This window comes from Phalacrocorax carbo, chromosome 7 (assembly GCF_963921805.1).
Source record: "Phalacrocorax carbo chromosome 7, bPhaCar2.1, whole genome shotgun sequence".
Taxonomy (NCBI): Eukaryota; Metazoa; Chordata; class Aves; order Suliformes; family Phalacrocoracidae; genus Phalacrocorax; species Phalacrocorax carbo.
The window spans coordinates 35895083-35914676 of NC_087519.1; the positions used below are offsets into that span (position 1 = coordinate 35895083).

General features: G+C 38.0%; 2 protein-coding genes across 7 annotated transcripts in view; one reads left to right on the top strand and one right to left on the bottom strand.

Annotated features, from left to right (window-relative positions):
- RHBDD1 (rhomboid domain containing 1) overlaps nt 1-19594 on the top strand; it is a 207007-nt gene that overhangs the window by 72661 nt on the left and 114752 nt on the right. The gene's annotated exons all lie outside the window — the stretch shown is intronic.
- On the bottom strand, nt 1092-19238 carry KNG1 (kininogen 1). Of its 4 annotated transcripts, none has more exons than XM_064457392.1 (11): nt 18947-19235; nt 15933-16043; nt 14884-14968; nt 12269-12441; nt 10444-10551; nt 8201-8282; nt 6938-7104; nt 5374-5481; nt 4346-4435; nt 2638-2785; nt 1092-2283 (listed from the first exon to the last, which is right to left on the bottom strand). In XM_064457392.1, the coding sequence occupies exons 1-11, from the start codon at nt 19139-19141 to the stop codon at nt 2078-2080; spliced, it is 1473 nt and encodes a 490-aa protein (XP_064313462.1). In that variant the 5' UTR covers nt 19142-19235; the 3' UTR covers nt 1092-2077. The 4 variants fall into 4 exon arrangements, with proteins under 4 accessions (XP_064313462.1, XP_064313463.1, XP_009505707.2 ...); XM_064457393.1 differs by having other exon boundaries at nt 2644-2785; nt 18947-19234; XM_009507412.2 differs by having other exon boundaries at nt 1092-2785; nt 18947-19237.

Here is a 19594-nt window from a genome sequence, read left to right on the forward strand (position 1 = left end):
AGAAAATATCCTTTCTGTCTCTGCAGCTGTGTTGGAGGATACTTATACTGTGGTTTCAAGTGATGCGGTCTTCACAACAAAATCGGTGAAGTGTTACCATTTCTAGCACTTTACCCTTTCAGTAGCATTTTATGGGACTGAGTAGTGGTTCAAAATAGTGAACTGATCTGTATTTATTTATTGCTGGCTGATTTTTCAGCTCAATAAGTTATTGGATCCATACAGAGGGAAAACATATTTTAATTTGCCAGAAATATTTGGTGCTTTTCAGCTAATGTATACCACCAAAAACTCAACCTTTGGAAGATACCTCGAATAGAAAATTCAGTCCAGTCTCTAAATTATGCACAACCCAATAATGGAAGAAGGCAGATAAATTTTAGGTAACTCAAGTGTTTGCAATTTCGTAATCTGATCTGTAATATCTGTGTACCTCTGCCGCATGAAAATCTGTCAGTCAGTGCCTCTACTGTGTAGTTAACATAATACGCATAGGAAATAATAAAGCTGCTTTATTTAGGATTCTCTCAGCTGCCCCTGTGTTGTGGGTTTAGCCGGTGACTCAGCCGCACACTGTCACTCACTCCCCCACCGGTGGGACGGGGGAGAGAATCAGAAGAGTAAAGCACGTGGGTTGAGATAAGAACAGTTTAATAATTAAAATTAAAAAAAACAAACAACAACAACAAAAATGCAATGGAAAGGAAAACAATGAGAGGCGTGAAACCCAGGGGGTGAATGAACCACTGAAACAAAGCGCACATGATGCAGCTGCTCACTGCCCAACAATGTGCCCCCCCCTGCCCCAGGCACAAACTGCCCCCCCAAATATACTGGTCATGGTGTCACGTGGTATGGCACGAACCTGCCATTGGCCAGTCGGGGTCAGCCGCCCCGGCCGTGGCCCTGCCCCTCCCAGCCTCCCGCCGACGTGGCAGCCGCGGGAAGCTGGAAAGGTCCCTGACCACCACCGGCACTACAGTGCAGAGAATTAACCCCTTCTCAGCCAAAACCAGCACACCCTGTTATCTCATTCAACAGAACAACTTGCTTGTAATAGACTGGTGGTAATATTAATTTGTTTAAAGAAATTGACACGTAAAATGGGTTCCTTTATTTTATTTTGTTCTTTAAAAGATTAAATCCAGTAAATTAGATAAATGTTATTCTGCCTATCTAAAAACAGCATCCTTGCTTTATATTGGCATGCTTTTGTCTTATCCATATTTGGTTGAGATTCTTCACATAATCTGCAAAATTCTTTGTGCCGTTATTTTAAACATAAGATGTGTAGACGCGACACTTCAGGGCATGGTTTAGGAAGCATGGTAGTGTTGGGTTGACAGTTGGATTTAATGTACCAGTACTTAAGGGGCAGTTACAAAGAAGATGGAGACTCCCTTTTTACATGGAGTCACATGGAGAGGACAAGGGGGAACGGGCACAAGTGGCTCTTGGGGAGATTCCGATTAGACACGAGAGGAAAATTTTTCACAGTGAGGCCAGTCAACCATTGGAATAATCTCCCCAGGGAAGTGGTTGACTCGGCCACATTGGACACCTTTAAGAGTCGTCTGTACAGGGTACTGGGCCATCTTGTCTAGGCTGTGCTCTTCCTAGAAAGGTTGGACTAGATGATCCCTGAGGTCCCTTCCAACCTGTGATTCTGTGATCCTAGAGGTCTTTTCCAACCTTAATGATTCTATGATTCCATGATTCTATGACTCTATAACATGGTAAAATTTGATGCAGTGATTCTCTTTACATTTATAGCAACTTGAGGTATATGAGATACAACTGTAACTTCTGCAGCAGAAGGCTATTGGCTTGCCTGGTCCTTTTACTAGGCTTGTTCTGAATCATTGGTGCCACTGCCTGATTTACATCTTTGTAAATATATGCAAATATAGAGTATTGCTGTATGGTCTTAGGTCTGCAGAAGTACCGGTGACCTACTTGAGTATCTTAGCTGACAGAATAGGAGCTTTTGCCTCTTCATATTTTATACATTTCAAAAGGCAGTATTTTTCTTATTTTTCTATGTATGATTTCTGAAATGAATCCTACAATGTTTGAATTATTGTAAGGCATCTGAGAGATCAAGGTCTTTCTCTTTTTTTGGGGGAGGTGTTGAGGTTTCTGTTGCTGGATTGATGTTTTCTACTGTGGAAAGCAAGAGATCCTCATTTGTGAATTCTCTGGGAAAGGTAGGAGGAGCTGGAAGGTCCATAATTTGTTTCCATGGTTTTCCAGGACATCTGGGAGGAGGAGATTCTGGGCGACCTGGCAACCCATTAAGTAAAGAAGTATGAGGAAGAATTAGTGGTTCTGCAGGTGTACTGATTTCCTTTCTTGCAACCCCTGGATTAACTAGCTCTGATGCTGTTTCAGCACTGGATGATGGGAGGGTTTCATTTCGATTAAAAACCCTCTCATTGGACTCCTCAGAAGATTTGGGGTTTGGATGTTTATGTTTACCATGTGGGCTTTTATGCCCACACCCATGGCCAGTTCTGTGCCTACAACCAATTTCATGCCTATGCCTTGTGTCAGACTCATGATCCTTTCTATATCCATGCTTGTGTTTATGCCCATATTTATGCCTGTGTTTATGCCCATGTTTATGCTCTGGTTCACCTTCACCTTCTGTTTCCTGTCCATCATCTTGTCTTGTTTCTTCACCAGGTCTTTGCCTTTCTTCTTTATTTGTATGAGACTGTGGCTGTTCTAGCATAGCAAAGCTTCGGAAAGGTGTGAATCCAGCAGGCCTTCTTAGAAATACACCCTAAAAAACATTGTAATAATAGCCATATCTGTTACATGAACAAGAACAATAGCTTAAGATTCGAGAAATTTAGAAGCTGGCTCATTGCAGTACATAAGTAATTAAGCAAAAATATGTTATCAGACTTTTAAAGTAAACCAAATAATTATCTTTTATACCTGTGACAAGCATGGAAATGTAAACACCCTCCCAAATAGTTCCAGAGTATTTTAGCAGTTATATGTTAAAAGAACAATTTATATATTGCTGAAATTCTGCCAGTTTAACACGTGAATGATGCTACAGTGAAGAAAACTTATACTGGTTCTAATTTATAAGCAATACAGTTGATTTCTAGGACTAAATGTCCCTGCACTTGTTAGAGTATAACACTCTGATGTATAAAACCAGTTTATGCTAAAGGCGAGTACATCTCTGAGTAGCATCAATACCAGCATATACAAAAGATCTGGGTTGTTTTGTTATATGAAATGCAACTATTCAATTTTTTTGTTTCTAGATTTGACATATGCATTTCATAAGACTACTTAGAAATAACAGATACAGGTTAAAGCTGATAATATGAAACAGTCAGTTGTTATTGAGTAGTCTCTGTTTCCCCATAACTGTTCGACTGGAAGACAAAGACTGAATGCATGGTGTAGAGTCACTATCCAACATGGGCTTAATTTCTGTTCACCAAAGTGTCTGGTCATTATCTAGCTGCAAATCAGAGTTGTTTGGGATGGAGCTAATTTGAAAGCTGATGTGGGTGCAATATTGTAGTGAAAACAAAGAGGAGAGATGTTTATTTGTTGATACATAATGAATGAATAGGTAGTTATGAAGGTGCTAAGCTCAGCGAAGTTATTGAATACAAATGCAAGTTAATCAATCTCCCTTTATTCAGTGTATCTTCTCTTCATCATTGGGGAGCATGGGAGTCCCTGCATTTATTAAAAAACCTGCAATCATCAGAATTAAAAAAGTTCTGATAATTAAAAAAAAATTATATGTCATTCTGAAATTTTCAAACTGACCCATATTCAGGGCTAGTTAATCAAGGAGCTGGGCAGGAACAAAACTGAAAGATCTTCCTGCAGAGATTGACAGCTTGTGGCAGGAGATCTGCTACTTGACTAATATGAAAAGATTCACAGAGCTTTTGAAATCTGTGGGGTATAATTATTGTGTTGCCAAATACATTTTTGTCTCAATTTTTAAACCTAGTGTGAATGGTAATTCAAAAGAGCTGATGGGGCTTGATACTTCAGAGCTTAACTGATAATGCAAAAGAGTAGTCAACAGGCAGAATCTTCTCTCCGACCTGTTGCTTTTGTATTTCCGTAATCACTGTGTTGTCCACTGTCTCACCTTGTGGTGAAACTGCCTTCGATGTAACAAGTTGCAGAGGTTAGAAGGTGAGAGGGAGGACTGTGTTATTACTGAGGTTGATAAAAGAACTACGTGTTCCTTTTTTTCTGGTACAAAATATGGGATAATTTGGAATGGATGAGAATTTAATGACTGCCTTTGTTCTACACTCTACTTATGATGATGGGTAATAAAGAGGAATCATACCATTGACCGTTCAATAGAGCAGTTAACCTGGGGAAAGGTTTTATTCTCCCATGGAATCACATAAATGTGTGCTTCGCATAGCAATGGTGCCTGTTGACAGAACAAAAATCAACTCCTTGAGGCAACAAAACATCAGACACAAAGGAATAGAGTTGTGCATGAAAAAAAAAATTTTAAGAATACTTATAAATATACCATCTTAGTGATGGAGACTTCTGTATTGGGACACATCACTACTTAGCTTTTAGAGGTTATAGTATGTCTGTATGAACACTGTAATTCAACTTTTCATTGGAGATTGGATCTTGAAAAATTGGATTTTTCATCTCCAGCACTTTTGGAGCACTAACTCTTTAATCTTCATGATATTCCTAAGAAATACATTTTGTGGTGGTATTTCTTCTGCTAAAAATTGGGAAATTGAGATAGACAGAAAGGCTTTTTTTTTTTTCTATTTCGTGCCTGCCACACTAACAGATTTTAAAACCTCACAGGTAAGCACTCTTCATATAGTGGGAAAAGAGAGGGGAAATCAGGCCCTTCTTTCCCAACCAACTCCCTTGCCAGTGGTTTCTGGCCATATCAGCATTACTTTCCAGTGTCTGGAACACATTTTGCCAGTATCAGCAGCATGCACGTTATAGAGAAACATCATTCCTTTGCACACCAGTAACCCTCCAATCTCATGTTTTACTTAGGTGCAAGTCTACAGAGTCAGGAGTATTGCAGCTATTTCATTTCACAGCAGCCTCCTCCCCTCCTTTCTTTGATTCATTATTATCAGAAGCAAGCTCCTTTCACTTTGCAGTAAGCACTAATCCTGGCTTGGAGTGACTTTGTTTAAGCTTCATGTTTTACTAACACTGTCACTGGCTTGGGTTACAAACAGTGAAAGGTGTCCTTCTTGAAACCTCTCTGAAAGAGGTAACAGAACTCAAGATGTAATGTTACTTAAGTGTTTACAATTTCTGGTGCAAATGAATGCGTCCAATAGGAACATTACAGTTGGTGACATCGTCGTTACTTACACTGCCTGATGTGGCTTCACAGTCTTCATGAAGTTTTTTGAACTCTTTCTTTGAGCAGTTTGTCTTCTGGACTGCAAAATGTATACGGTAGATTGCTCCTGCAACCACCTGAAAAATCAGCGAGAAGGCTTTCTGAGGTAAAGGCATTTTATTGAAAAGGCTTCACAGGAAAGATGTTCTTCTACAAGCTTATACTACTTATATCCTACAAGTCCTGACCACTGGGACAACAGAGGTTAAGAACAACATAAAATATGTAGCAGAAAACTATCTGCTTCTAATCGTCTTTCTCCAGTTCCCATTCTCAAAATTTCCAGCCCTGAAATCGAAGGAAACAGGTCAGAATAATATCAGACCTGGAGTTTTGGCTTTGTTTTATTGGATGCCTGTAGTAATTTCATTAATAACAAATGAAATTATTAGAAATACTACTGTAGAGAGCAAAATATGATGTAAGGAAAGTGGAATGTGAGTAAAATGAAGTGTGTGATGAACAGGGTCAGTTGAAAATGAACATATTTGCCAAATGCATTAAGGAGAAGAAACTGCATGGGTTCAAGAATGTGCCTGGTACGAGTTCTCTTAGTATTTTTTACAGAGGCCAAGATAATATATCTTGCTACAGAGACAGCAGGGAAACTATGAAATTCTGTCTCTTTTAAGTCTATTTAAAAAATGTATGCATGCTAATATCAATCATGGTATGAAAAATTAAAAAGAAGAAAAAAGCTTGAAAGAAGAAAAGAATGTTTAAAAGAAGAAAAAGCACACATATTATTAGTACGAGATAACATGAGCTGTTCAGAAAAACTCTGTTGTGCTTTTAGTGCCTTCTCCAGTGGTACCCCTCATGCTCAGGGGGAGTTCTTGACAAAATATTTCTGAACTACTCCACTGTCTTATTTTCAGTTCTGTCCTAAACCTCTGTTTTGATATGTTGGAGCAGTAAAAAAGCCAAATGCAAATGTTGACCAATGTTATCCTCTTGATTCCTTGTTCTTCTTTATCCAGCTGTATTTATCTGTATATCTTAAATTATGCACAGATGCTCTTTTCTGAATCTAGCTGGAGTATTATTAGCAGCAGAATCAGTATATAAATTAACAGATTTCTAAGGGAAACGGGAAGCCCCTTTTCTTGGAGCTTACAGCTACTGTAGGGTGGACAGTGCCTAAAATAACATAGTGTTGGTGGGGTGGTTCAAGTGGGTAGTTTCGTCTAATAAATCTTTTCTATTTTAGAAGTCTAAGGTCTGTTACAAAGGCTGGTAAAAAGTGGGGTAGATATACAGAAATCAGATACCCTAAGTCAACCTTTTCCCCATGCTTTTAAAATCATGTTTTAAGAAAAATTAAAAAATTAAGATATGGGAGATATTTAAATCACTTCTGAATGCAAACCAAGATGGAGAAAATTTTGCAAGAAAAATTGCATGAAAAATTACCACATGTATCAACGCTTAGAGAAAAGCATAATTTGAAATCTAAATACAAACTTTAGCTAACATTCACTCAGACCAATAACATTGCCATATCTGTTCCTCATCTCTGTGGTAGATCCCAACCTGAACTGTCGCTGTTTCTATTTCTCCAACTTTATAGTAGAAATCATCATTGCTCTCTGAATTATACTTCTCCATAGAAACCTTCAGTAGTTCCTTCAGTTCTGGACTGTCTTTTGGGATAGTCGTCGGACAACCAGAGCAAGCGTCATGAATTCCCTTGTCTTCAGCTGAAAGAAACCAATAGATTTCAGATCTAAGGAACAAGAGATTGAACGTAGATATAGGCTGGAAAAACAGTTAGTTACACACCCCTGCCTTCTGGAACGCTTTGTATTTGGGTCTATCAAATGAAACCAAAATATCTTGGAGTTTTTTATCAGCATTATCATATCTTGGTTACCTAAAAGAGCACTGCATCAGCACCTAGTGTCGCATTGGACACTTAACAGTTTTCTCATAAAACAAGAATTGTGCGTATCAATTGCAGGTAGTTAGCAAATAAAGAGAGGGAACATCTATACATATGGAAGGACCTGAATCAGGTGAAACAAAAGGTGCATCTTATTGGCAATGAATGAGTGTGTTGAAGAATATCATTATCATTTCTTGAAGAAAACCAACTCTGAATGGGCAAGAATGCTGCACTGATTAAAAGGGTTAGAGCTGTACTCCCTGTTCTAAAGCTCTGGAGCTGTGATAATCTGTGTCCAAATAGATGGCTGGAGGAAAAAGTCACAAAAAGAAAACGATTTGGGAGTATGACTGTAATGCTAGGGAAAAAAATAAGCCTCTAACGCATCAAATGTAAGTATAACCATGCAATATGGGGCGGGGGGGGAAGTGGTGGTATCAGTAGTTATCAATTTTGGACAAAATCTTAAACTTGTCAGCTCCTTTGCCTTTCAAATGAATACCTTGGAGCTCTTTGGAAAGTTGGAAGTTGTTATTTATTTAAACAATGTGATATTAACCTGCTTATCATTGTGGTGGAGAAGGAATCAATTTTTGTAGGACAGTTATACTCTGACTTTGTATCTATTAATCTCCAAATGAGAGTCAGCAACCAGCTCCATGCCATACAGGTAGGGCAGTGTACAAATGATAAAATGTAATTTTCAGCTGCATATAAAATACTTGTAGGAAGTGAAAAAAACCTGTGGTAATATTTCATTAAGAGGCAGTGCTTTTTTGGCCCCAGAAGAATTACTTACTTGTGTTATTACCTGTTTTCATCTCTAGCTTTTTTATTTTGTCATATTTTACAATTGTAAGAAAGCATTGAAAATTGCAGAATTTTTAAAGTTAATAGTGCCTATGACATACCTGGAAACTTGCATTGGCTTTCAATATCTACCATCTGCCCATGAAGATTTTCATATGCTTTGGCATCACATTTACCTATATGCTGGAGTAAAAAACCCAAAAGAGCTCCTTGTTATTTAGAAATAATGAACAAGCTCACATCGTAATGCCTTCCTGCTAACAGAATAAGTCAAACATACTATTAATGATTCATTCCTTCCTTCAATATATTGGGAGCAAGAAGCCTGACAGACAGTCTGCAGAGCCAATAAACAATCAAGGTTCAAAAGGACCACTCAGAGAAAATAAAACCATAAAAGAGAAGCTAAATGAACTATTTGTATGTGTTCGTTACAGAAGGAAATGGAGAAGCTTCCAAGCCAGAATCCTATTTTATGGAGAACTCACTGGAATTTCTGTCTCAAACTGTAAAGACTAAAAAGAAGATTATGCAATTAACAAATCAAACATTACTGAGTTTCTTGTATTTACTCAAATCTTCTAAGGGAATTGTGGTAGATGACTTGCTTAAAATAGCCTTGATATCTTAGGGTTGGAAGAAAGCAGATGTTGATCCTGTTCTTTTTAAAAAAGGTTATAGGCCCATAAAACTGATGTCTCAACCATTCAGGTGATTAGAAATGGTAATAAGGAAAGAACTAGGAGGCATGAATACATCAAAGAGAGGACAGGGTTTTCATTGTAAACATAAGTTGTATTTTGCAGATTTGTCAAACTTCTTCAGAAGCCACAACAAAAGTGGATAAAGACACCCGATGATAAAGTGTATGTAGATTTTCCAAAAGGTTTCAGTGAAATCCCTTACCAAAGACTCTAAAGGAAACGAATCAACTATAGAATAAGAAGGAAGTCTGTTAAAATTCAGGATCAAGATCTTAGGGCTATGACATATATGTGAAAATGTCACCCATAAAAAAATCTGCTTAGTGATGGTTTAGAAAAAAAATTTTTATAATAACATCAAGGCTTGTTATCCAGGTTAAAGAGAATGACATTATGCCCCACTATAGCCCTGTGATTCACATGCATGTTGAATACAGGGTGCAGTTCTCATCCTCCCATTTCAAAATGAATAATACAGAGCTGAATAAAGGTATGGAACAAATTCCATGGAATTTGGTCATTCCAAGGTATGGAATATTCTTGGAATATCATATTCTAATAATACCTGTCGATGATCTATTAGCAGGGCTGCTTAACATTTCAGGGGATAAGTGATAAAGATCCAATCCCACAAACCCTGCATGGTCAAAGCAGTTTGTGAATGAGGTAGCACTCCTGCATTATGTGAGGTGGACAGAAGTTGCTACCTCTAGGTGACAGGTTGGGAAACTCCGACCCAAGCAGATTAAGTAACTTCCTTAAGATTTAAGGGCAAGCACGACTAATGGAGAGATTTCCTTCAGCTAGCCTGGTAAATAATAGGAGACTGAGAATCACAGTATTGTCGTTCTTTCCTTTTTTGATCAATGCTTCTGAAACATTCCTGAGACATCCGAGGAGTAATTTTCAAACAGGGGAGGCTCTTGAATGTAACACTCAACATTGCACCTCCACAACAGCCGAAACAGATGCAAGTCAGGACTCCTGCGGTTCCTCCCCCCCCCATTTACCATTTACCATCACTGTTCATTATAACTGCACGTTCCTGCCCTCTACCTTGTATTTGCAGAAATGTTTGCCTGACCCCATAGTAAGCTGGTTCAGGGAGGTTGGTTGAGAGAGCAACCCTCTGGTTGTGGTACAGTGAATTCTGTTCAAGGTCAGAGAAGCAGAGGAAGTACTTGGTTTTGCAACACTGTTTAGCTAGAGTATGTATGTTTATTGATAAATTTATTTTGAAGCTTTCTTATTTGGACTGTGGTAGAGGTTAAGTATTAGTTCAGCTACTTACTTTTCTTAGAAAATATGTCTTAAGCTGGAAAAAACTGTGCTAATTATAATTATTGCTTTTTGGGTTGTACTCGAGTAACTCTTTGAACGTCTGGATAGGAACTTCAAGGGATTTATTATTTTGGTGGGACTGTTTAGAGTCTATAATCTGTAAATATTTCAGTGGTCATCTTCATCACTGGTTTAGGAGAAGGCATGGATGTTCTAATTGCACAGACAGTTTCTATAGCCTGGATTTAAACTTCATTCACAAAGTGAAGCAAGACTACAAATATTTTCTTGAGTCAAATCTCAATGATCATTTGTTAATATGGCATTTTCTTGATAAACAGATTTTGAAGATTACTTACACCTCTAGAAGTAATTTTGCACTCTGGAGTTAAATCTTGAAATTGGTCTTTGGAGCAATTAGTCTCCTCAATATCATATTTAATTACGTAATTCCATCCAGCTACCACCTGGAACAGATATTTAGGAGATATATTATGTAGACCAATACAACCCTGGAAGTTAAACCATTAAATGTGATTAGCAAAGAATGCAAAAATATTCTTCTAGTGACTTCAATTCACCAAATCACTGTGCAGTCACTGAGTCTGAGAGTATTCATGGACAGCAAAAAAAAATCTTGTCCTTGTGATACAAGAAATAAACTAAGTCATGCATATATTAGAAGTGCACTTTCTATTTGGATTCCACTTCTCCTGACAAGCCTGCAGCCTCATAATGCTTGGTTTCTTGCACTTTCCTCCAAAGTATCTGTTACTTATTACTCCCAGTGACAGAAAGCTGGTCCAGATAGATGACTATACTAACACAGCTTGGCAAGTCCTACATTCCTGAACATGGGACATAATAAAACAGTGTCTGAGTAATGTAACTTTATAGTGCTGGCATCATTTGTTATTGAGTGTCCTGCATTTATCATCTACCTATAACTGTGTCCGCCTTGAGCTTTATCTTCTCCCACCTGCTGTTTTGTTCAGATTTGTGACCCTTTTTTTCATTTTCTCCCCAGGAAGCAGTTCAGTTTTCCTCACTGTAGCTACTGCTTCTCACCCATGAAATCCCTCCATGTCACAGTGTTGGGTCAGGTAACATTGGAGTAAAAAAGTGAAATAAGAATCAAATATAGGAACTTCCCATCCCAGATCAGGTGGAGAACTCTGACTAGTCTCTGTTGGCCAGAAGTAATGTGATGGTTCTCTTCCCAGCTGCTGGATTGCAGTCTGTCTGTGACATTTTGTCTTAAATGTTGTGCAAGCTTGTCTTTCAGCTAAGACGATCGTTGCCCTCAGCAAATAGAAAGATGACAGTCTGAATTAAATCATGGGTCAAATTGACATGAGACAAGATGATGCTTTTTGGCTAACTAAATACATGCACATTCCAAGAAAAGGGTCTGTATTTGGCATTGGGTTATATACTAGTTAAAAACCACATAAGAAACAACTTTCCAGCAACATCACACCAAGCCATAGGATATCCTTTCACAGGGAAATAATTTTTGCATGTAATACCAGATGATGCAGAATTTCTGCAACCTGAGCAGTCCTTTCTTGCAAAGCAGCTATTCCTGAGCGCCAATATCTTTCAGCAAGTGTCATGCTGGCTTTTTGTTTTTCTTACCCGTTTTTCCTGAATGGGGTTTACCCTATAGCGTATAGCAGCTGCTGACATATGGGTCCTATTGCATTACAAAAACATAGATGCCTGCTGCTGTTTGAGAGGCTGTAGAGTATGAGACATCTGTGCAGGCTGGCAGTTTTGGCACAGAACCTAGAAGAAATCTGCTCCTGCTGCAGCTTTAGGGAGAGGCCAAGTGGAATACCAGAGAGCATGTGAGATGACACAAGATGCCTGTGTCAGCACTGAATGCAAATAAACTGGTGCTAAACAGCGGTTAGATAAAACTGCAGATAAAGAAAAAATATGTTTACTACCAGTTTGTAAAGTTGACAGCTCTGAAAATCCAGTAGATAACAGGTTATGATTCCTTATAAATTATGAGAATTAGTTACAGGGTCTACACTCTGTACGCGTTTTTTATGCTTTTATTATAAAGTATAAGCCACCTTAAAAATCAGAAAAGTGTACATAAAACAACTAAGGTACCTGGTTTGGGGGGAGGAGGGGGTGGTGTTCATAAAATATAGAGAAAAATCATACACAAACCTGTATTTTGGCTTCTTTTATTTCCACAAGCTTAAAAAGGGCAGGTTCATTGCTGTGCCTGTTAAACTTTTGAATGGCTTGTTTCAGAATTTCTGACACTTCTAAACTGTCACTTGATATAGGATGGAAGCATCCAAGACATGTAGCCTTAGCAACTGTTATCTTCGGTGTAACTGGAAGAGAAACAAACCAAAAACATACAGGGCTTCATGTAAAACAGCCCCAGGTTTTAATTTTTCCTATCTGGGAATGAAAGTGTCAATAAGCAAGGACCTTTCCTGTTTTTAATTGGAGTGATCAACCAAATCCACATTCCAGTTTCAGGGCCTGCAAAGACATTCATTGTACTTAGAAACATGCTTTGGTTTGTGGTGGTAGGGGCCACCCATGACATTTGGATCCAGGCATGATTTCAGCAGAAACCTTCATTCAGAGGAGTGCATTCAGGAGTCTGAAAAAACCTTCAATGTAGTTTTGACACCACTAAGGAAGTGTGATCCCTCATTCAGTTGGGGAAGAGCCAATGGAGGCTACAGCCAAGGAGATGTTCTTCAAAGTCTTCAGAGCTCACCCACTGTGTGCAGCTGCTTACTGTCCTCACCATGTTCCGGGATGGGGACTTTGACAGAGTGTTTTGGCTCACCCATGTGAGCTGGTCTGACTCTGAGCTCCTTAGGGATTGTAGCTGAACTAGTCTACTGCTGTGTTGTTTGAAATCCCCCTGTTAGTCACTTTGGCTTCCAGTTACCACTTGGTGTTACCTTCAGGCTTAACCAACTGGATTGGCTGTGCATAGACAAGCTTGACAGGGTTCTTCAAACTTCTGTTTCCTGCTACTAATCCTATTAACTCTCTTTCAAGTAATCATGGATTGGATTTTCATAAATTAATTTTATAGTCCAGTACGTAAATTAATTTCATGATTCAGTGAGCTTGAGAGCGAAAGTGGGACAATATGTGGTCTCTGTGGAATTGAAGTAAAATTTGTATGCTTGATTCTCAGCTGGCATAAACTAGCTTTAATGGAGTTATGCCAGCTTGCACCAGCCAGGAAACCAGTCCAGGGTCAATATGGTCAAACGGTTCCACCAAGGAGGATGAACGGTATGGTACCTAACATGGTGGGGAAATCCCTCACCAGTAGGGTCAATTTTTTCACTCTTTCTGTTTGAATACTTTGGATTTGAATAATACATTTGAATAATTGATGTATTGAATAATACAATACATTTGGAATATCTCAGTGCAAGCAATACTACTTAGTCTTAGCTTTCCAAGGGGTACTTGAACCAAGTCCAACCCTTCATATTTCTAGCATCACTTATTTTGACTCAGTAATGACAAATATATACATGTTACAGAAAAAGGTGTCTATGTTTTCAGTGAGTAATCACAAAGGAGATGATAAAACAACAGTACACCCAGTTCTAAACTGACTGTAGTCTCAGCATTTTTGTAAGTGCTGAACAAACATGTATTCTTTCTTCAGAGTTGCTATAACTTGGCAACAAGAGATGAGCTTCTTAGGCTGAATACATGATTCATTTTATTTATGTATGTTTTTCTAGCTTTCTAAGCAAAGATTCAAATGCAAGTTTCCCCTGCATTCTCTGTGGGATTCACACACCTTTTACTGGCAACTAGATGTCACCATTGCCCTACAAATGCATCTAAACCAAGCAGCATTCATTCAGTAGCAGAACATGGAGTTTGTGTGTACTGCAGTTCCTAGAAGGACATTGGCTGTAGGTATATCTTGTTTAAAGCTTAAACGGCTAACTAGGAACAAAAACTAAAGATAAGCTGCCGAACATCTCAGAAATCACAGTAAATATTTCTGTAGTTAATATGCACTTAGCTCCCTGCTAGCGGTTAGATGGATATTTCAAAACTAGCTTGGCTATGTCTTACATGAACACTAGGCATAGGCACATAACAATCCCAGTTACAAAGCTTTAAAACAACGTGATCTCTTTCTAATAAAGGACATTACTATGTAGTACTGCTTATCGTTAAGGTCTAAAAGAGATCACAGTCTCTCTTCCGTAATTACATCACTGCTAGATTTTTATTTTGTAAATGAAATTTTATGTTCCTTTTTTTTGGTTGGGATAAATATTTGTTGGGGTAAATTTTAACAGAAATAATTTAAACATTTTTAGTTCAGAGAAAATTAAGGTACAATTTTGTCATATAAATTTTTTTCTAATAATTTCTGCCACAATTTTATACTTGGATACATTAGGACAGAAAATTAAAATGTGACAAATTGTATCTACTCTTTAAGTTACTGATATGCTTTTGGTCTTAAGCAAATTAATTTTAACTTGGTGCAATTCCAGTGTTTGAAGACACTTACTACACATGCATGTGCCAATTTTCATTACCCTAGGCAGAAACTGCCAGTGCTTCCCTGACTTAGCCTATATGTGTGTAACAGTGAAGTGAAATTTTATGTTTAACGTGTAGTTGCTTATGGAGGATTATTTATAAATGTCTGGATAGAATGATAAGGAGCTCCTACCTTTAAAATTACCTGAAAGTCTCAATATTATATTTTTCCCATTCTTATTTGTCAACAAACGTGTTGAATGCTGCCCCAAAGAGTTACATACCTGGAAAAATTTTGCAATTTTGCAAAACATTACTTGTTTCTTCAGTGTTATTCATGTGAACTTGAGCTGTGCATTCTCCTGTTTTCTGCAAAAACATATGACAACATTTGTCTGAACCTTGCTGAAGAAACATACGGTGCTATATATTCCTCTAGTTATACAAAATTGACAGCTGCAAATTGAGTTTGGGGAACAAGTTCATGTGTACATTTGTAGTAATGTCTAATTCGCTGTTTTGTTACTGAAAAGGAATGGTTTTGTTGATTGTGAGGAGAGTATGGGATGAACTGAGCAGATCATTTGAAAGACTGCTTTGAATCATGATTGATGCTTATTAATTAACTACAGAATTTACAGTCAGAATAATGGAAATGAACGCACCCTCATAAATAAAGTCTGTATAAATTGTGTATTTACCTAATTTACTCTCTGCTAGTAGAGGATATGCAGCAATGACCATTGCATTTCACATTGATTCAAATGATATCATCACCGTTGCATTGTGTACTGTGTAAAATAACAGGGACTTCCACTGGGAATGTGCAGTGTTCCTGCATGCTGTGTGCCCCAATTGTACCTCCTCTAGAGGTGCTCTCTAGTAGCATGGGCCAGACATGCTTTGCACTGCTAAAAACCCTCTGGTAAATTTTCTGCCATAGTGGCTTCCAGGTCAATATTTTTATTGGTGCAGATATGAAGTCAATTTGGTTATGCAAATTTCCATTATACCAAATTAACAGAAAGTTTTACAGCCCTCACACCCTTACCGTGCATGTATCTTATGTTGGATTTATTGTGAACCTTCATACTGAAGCACTGAAATGTTCCCTTCCGCACATATTCAGAATTATAATGGTAAACTCACTAATACAATGTTAACTTCAGAGTTGTAAACATTTCTGTACCGCACTTTAATCCTATAAGCTCTCAAAAGTAACACAGCTAAAAAAATTTAAATTCTGTACTGTATTTTTCCCCAGGCAACTTCAGTCCTGGTCATTATGCTGATGTTTCTGTACAGAGAACTTGTAAAGAGGGCAGATACTTACAGCCTCTGTAGATACTTTGTAATCACAGTCTTGCCAGAGTTTGTTTTCCTCAGTGGCACAAATGGTTTCTTGTATTCGATATTTCACATGGAATTGTGTGTCAAGACCTGCCTGAATAAAAACAACATGCATGCCACCATTTGCATAGTAATAAAGTGATAAGTAATAAGTGAAAAGAGCTTCAAAAAGTAAATACTATCCATTGGTTACCTTATATTTTATAGTATGGTTTCAGATTAGCTGCTGGTCTCTCTGCAAGGTCTCCCAAATCTTGGTCATTCAATAATTATCTAATTATATTACTCAGCCCTTACCTACAATTACAATATGTTGATACAATAGACATGCTATGCTCAACAACCTTCATTTTAAATTGCAGTACCAAGGGCTTTAAAACAAGAAAGAAGTGGTTAGGTTTTATATTCAAATGTACTTCAAATAAGCAAACTTGGGTTGCTGCTTGGATAGTTAGCATAATTACCAGCTTGGAGGACTGTGCTCCTGTCTGACTCCCTCACTCTCACTCTTGGCCTCCTCCCAGATCCGTCTACTTTCCTTCTGTACTACTCTACAGGCAGCCCAGAAACAGCAGCCAGCAACCCTCAGGCAGCCTGGCAGTGCCCAAACTGCCTTTACCCAATGGTAACAGGGTAGTTAAGCTGCCCTGCCTACTCCGGGGAAAGGGCGAGGAGGGCATATGCTCTGGAGACAGCCTTTGGCGGTGCCTGCGGTTTTCCTGTAGGCATTAAAGGCTGAGCTGCTCATGAGGGTAGCCTCAGGAATCCCGTAAGATGAAATACAGACAAAGTATTAAGCAAAGTTTGGCCTGACAGGTGGAAGTGTTTCTGATGTATGTAAACCAGTAGCAGGCATTATATCCTTGCCATAAACTGAGTAGTGAGCTTGTGCCTATAGGTAACATTAACCTACTGCAAGGTTTCTGGTTCACCCTTTAGAGGAGATATAAAGCCAGAAGCTACTAATCTTTTACAGCCACTAAAAATGCTCTGCCAGTGTGTCTTTTCAAATACAAACACAGGCAGTTGCTGTACATTAACACTGGTTATCCTCAAATGATGCTGCTGGGAGAATTACATGATAATTCTTGCCTTAGTGGTACCAAGAAAGTGAAGCTGAGCTGATGTGGGTGGAATATACTGAATTTACGCAGTATTATTACACAGAATTATACTCTGTGTTCTCTCAGTTCCTGTCGTATATTGCTACAACTATGAAGAGGTGCAGAGGTACCTGATCTAACAGTTGCAGACTGTAAAAGAGGATGAAAGGGTCTCTAAAAACGTCATGGACTTAATCTTCAGCAGGTATACATTGACATTTATGGAGCTACATCAGTTTATACTATCTGGGATGTGGACTTAAAAAGAGCCAAATTCTGTTCCCTGTTACAGTGTTCTAAATCTGCAGTAAACCAGCTCAGTGAGTAAACGAAATACGTGAGAAAAGACATTATTTCTGTATGTTATTTCCTGTTGGTTTATTGCATTGTTATCATGAACAGCTATTCCTTTAACTGGGGCAGGTTCGATCTTTCACCAGTCAGCTTTTAAGTTTTATTACTTTATCAATAATGAATGTACATGAATATGTAATAACCAGCTACTTAATTAATGCATTCAACATTGTGAGACTAGTGACGAGTAAATTCTATACTCTTTTTTTTAAAAAAAGAGCATCAAATATGAGGAAATCTCTATTGCAATTTATTTTCTCTGGTTTTTTATTTAACGTCATGGTCAGATCAACGATTTAAAGTAATAATTGATTTCCACCTCAGATCTTTTAAGAAAAGGAAAGATGGATATCTAGAGAAGGAAAGATGAATAAAATTGCAATAAATACGTATTCTTAAAAATAGAACATTGTCTAAGATAAAATACCGAAACTAATATCTGTCCTTTGGGAACATCAGCAAAAGGAAGATGGTGTTACAGATCTGATATAAAGATGTTTGCATTTGGCTGTTGTTAAGGATGTATGTAGTTCAGTGAAGACAGTGGGACTACTCGTTGTTTAATATTTACTGTATAAAGGGTTTGCCAGATTTTGGTCTTTGTCACTACATGCTAAAATCTTCCCAGTTTGAAAACAGGAAAACCAGAGGGTAGGTGCCAGGAGATGTGGGTAGTTTACTGTAAGGCATTTAGCAATTCATGTCCTCTTTCTGAGGTCAATTTCCATCTGGGTAAAGTGTCTTGTGATTTTGGAGTTAAAAATATTCTCTCTGACACTGGGTTTCTTGTGTTTTACATCTGAAAATTCAATCCAATAGAAGAAAAAATGCTGATGTTGTTTTCAAGTAAAGTAATGCTTGTCATTATTATGGTAATATCATCTTTGTATGCCTCTCAGAGGTAAATACTCTTTTGTTAGTTAATGCTATACAGAAGGACTCCAGGCAAAGGATCATGTTTCATTCTTTTTTCCTTCTGTAATTTTAGCTGTCACCCTATTTGACTAAAATACCACCTAGTGCTCTTAGATAGATCTGTGACTCAGGACTAGTGTCAATCAAATAATATTCACAAACAATTTATTGAAAGCGTTGCCAAATTTTATCAGGTCATTCTTTTTTGTGTGTGATACCAGCTCTTCCCAAGTGAAGATAATATTCAGGTTTTTTAATAAGTGTGGTTTTGCCATTGATCTGAAAACCTTACTGATGATGGAAAGGGGTAGAATTCTCAACAGAGAAAGGAGAAAACAGAATAGACTAGTAAAACAAATTGTATTAGTGATAGAAATTTTCTATTCTTTAGTCCTTGCATTAACAAGCAATTCACCGGCACACATAGTTCTGTTGATAAGAACATAATATACAACCCTTCTTGTCATAGTAACGAGTACCTTACTGTGCAAGTAATTTCTTTGATTTTTTTAAAAACATTTTTGGAAGACATTTTGCTGTCATGCTTGCTCTCTTATGAGCAAGATGGAGATAATCTGATTCAGAGTGCATAAACAATTCCAATTTTTTTTGAAGGTCTACTTACAGTTCTCTTGGCTTCCATCACCATGTATAAAGCAAATTGATTATCAGTTGCTCTGTCTCCATTGTATTTCTTCAGTGCTGTGTCGACAGCTTTAAAGACATCAGGGTCATCACAGTCTAAAAACTCAAATGGAAGAGGGTCGGCTCTGCTAGAGAAAAAACTACAGCAGAGTGCTAGTACAATGAAAGGTTTCATAATTGTACAAAAAAGGCCCCCTGAATTAGAAGGCTCTTTTAAAACCAAATGGAAAAGTAATGCCTGACAGGGTTTTAGTCATCTCTTCTGTTTTTCAAGAGCAATAGCTAAGTAAACAAAACGAGTGGGTTGCTCAGGTTGGTTGGTTCTCATCATACCCTGTTTATACTGCAAATAAACTTCTGAGTTTATCTAAATAAACTTTGTGTGGTCATCAGAATGACACTAAGGTTATCCACCTGCCATCAATGTAACAGGCTAAATGGCTGCAGCTGGGGACAGGTTTAGACTAAGTAAGATGGCCCCTGAGCAAAATAGAAAGCAGAATGTTTGTAGCTTTCTGGGTTCTTAACATCTAAACTGCTACTGAGAATGACTTTTAGAAGGCTTAAATAAAACACCCAAGCAGGTCACAGTGGCAATGAAGTTCTGATTCTGGACAACAACCCTGTA

Bases quoted from the DNA above. Each gene is read 5' to 3' on its own strand.
- KNG1 (XM_009507412.2), bottom strand. From the start codon at position 19,141: ATGAAACCTTTCATTGTACTAGCACTCTGCTGTAGTTTTTTCTCTAGC. The intron at 10,552-12,268 runs GTTTGTGTATGA...TATCTGTTCCAG, and splicing joins TAAAAGAAGCCAAAATACAG to GTGGTAGCTGGATGGAATTA. The intron at 7,105-8,200 runs GTATGTCATAGG...GGTTTCTTTCAG, and splicing joins AAGCCAATGCAAGTTTCCAG to CTGAAGACAAGGGAATTCAT.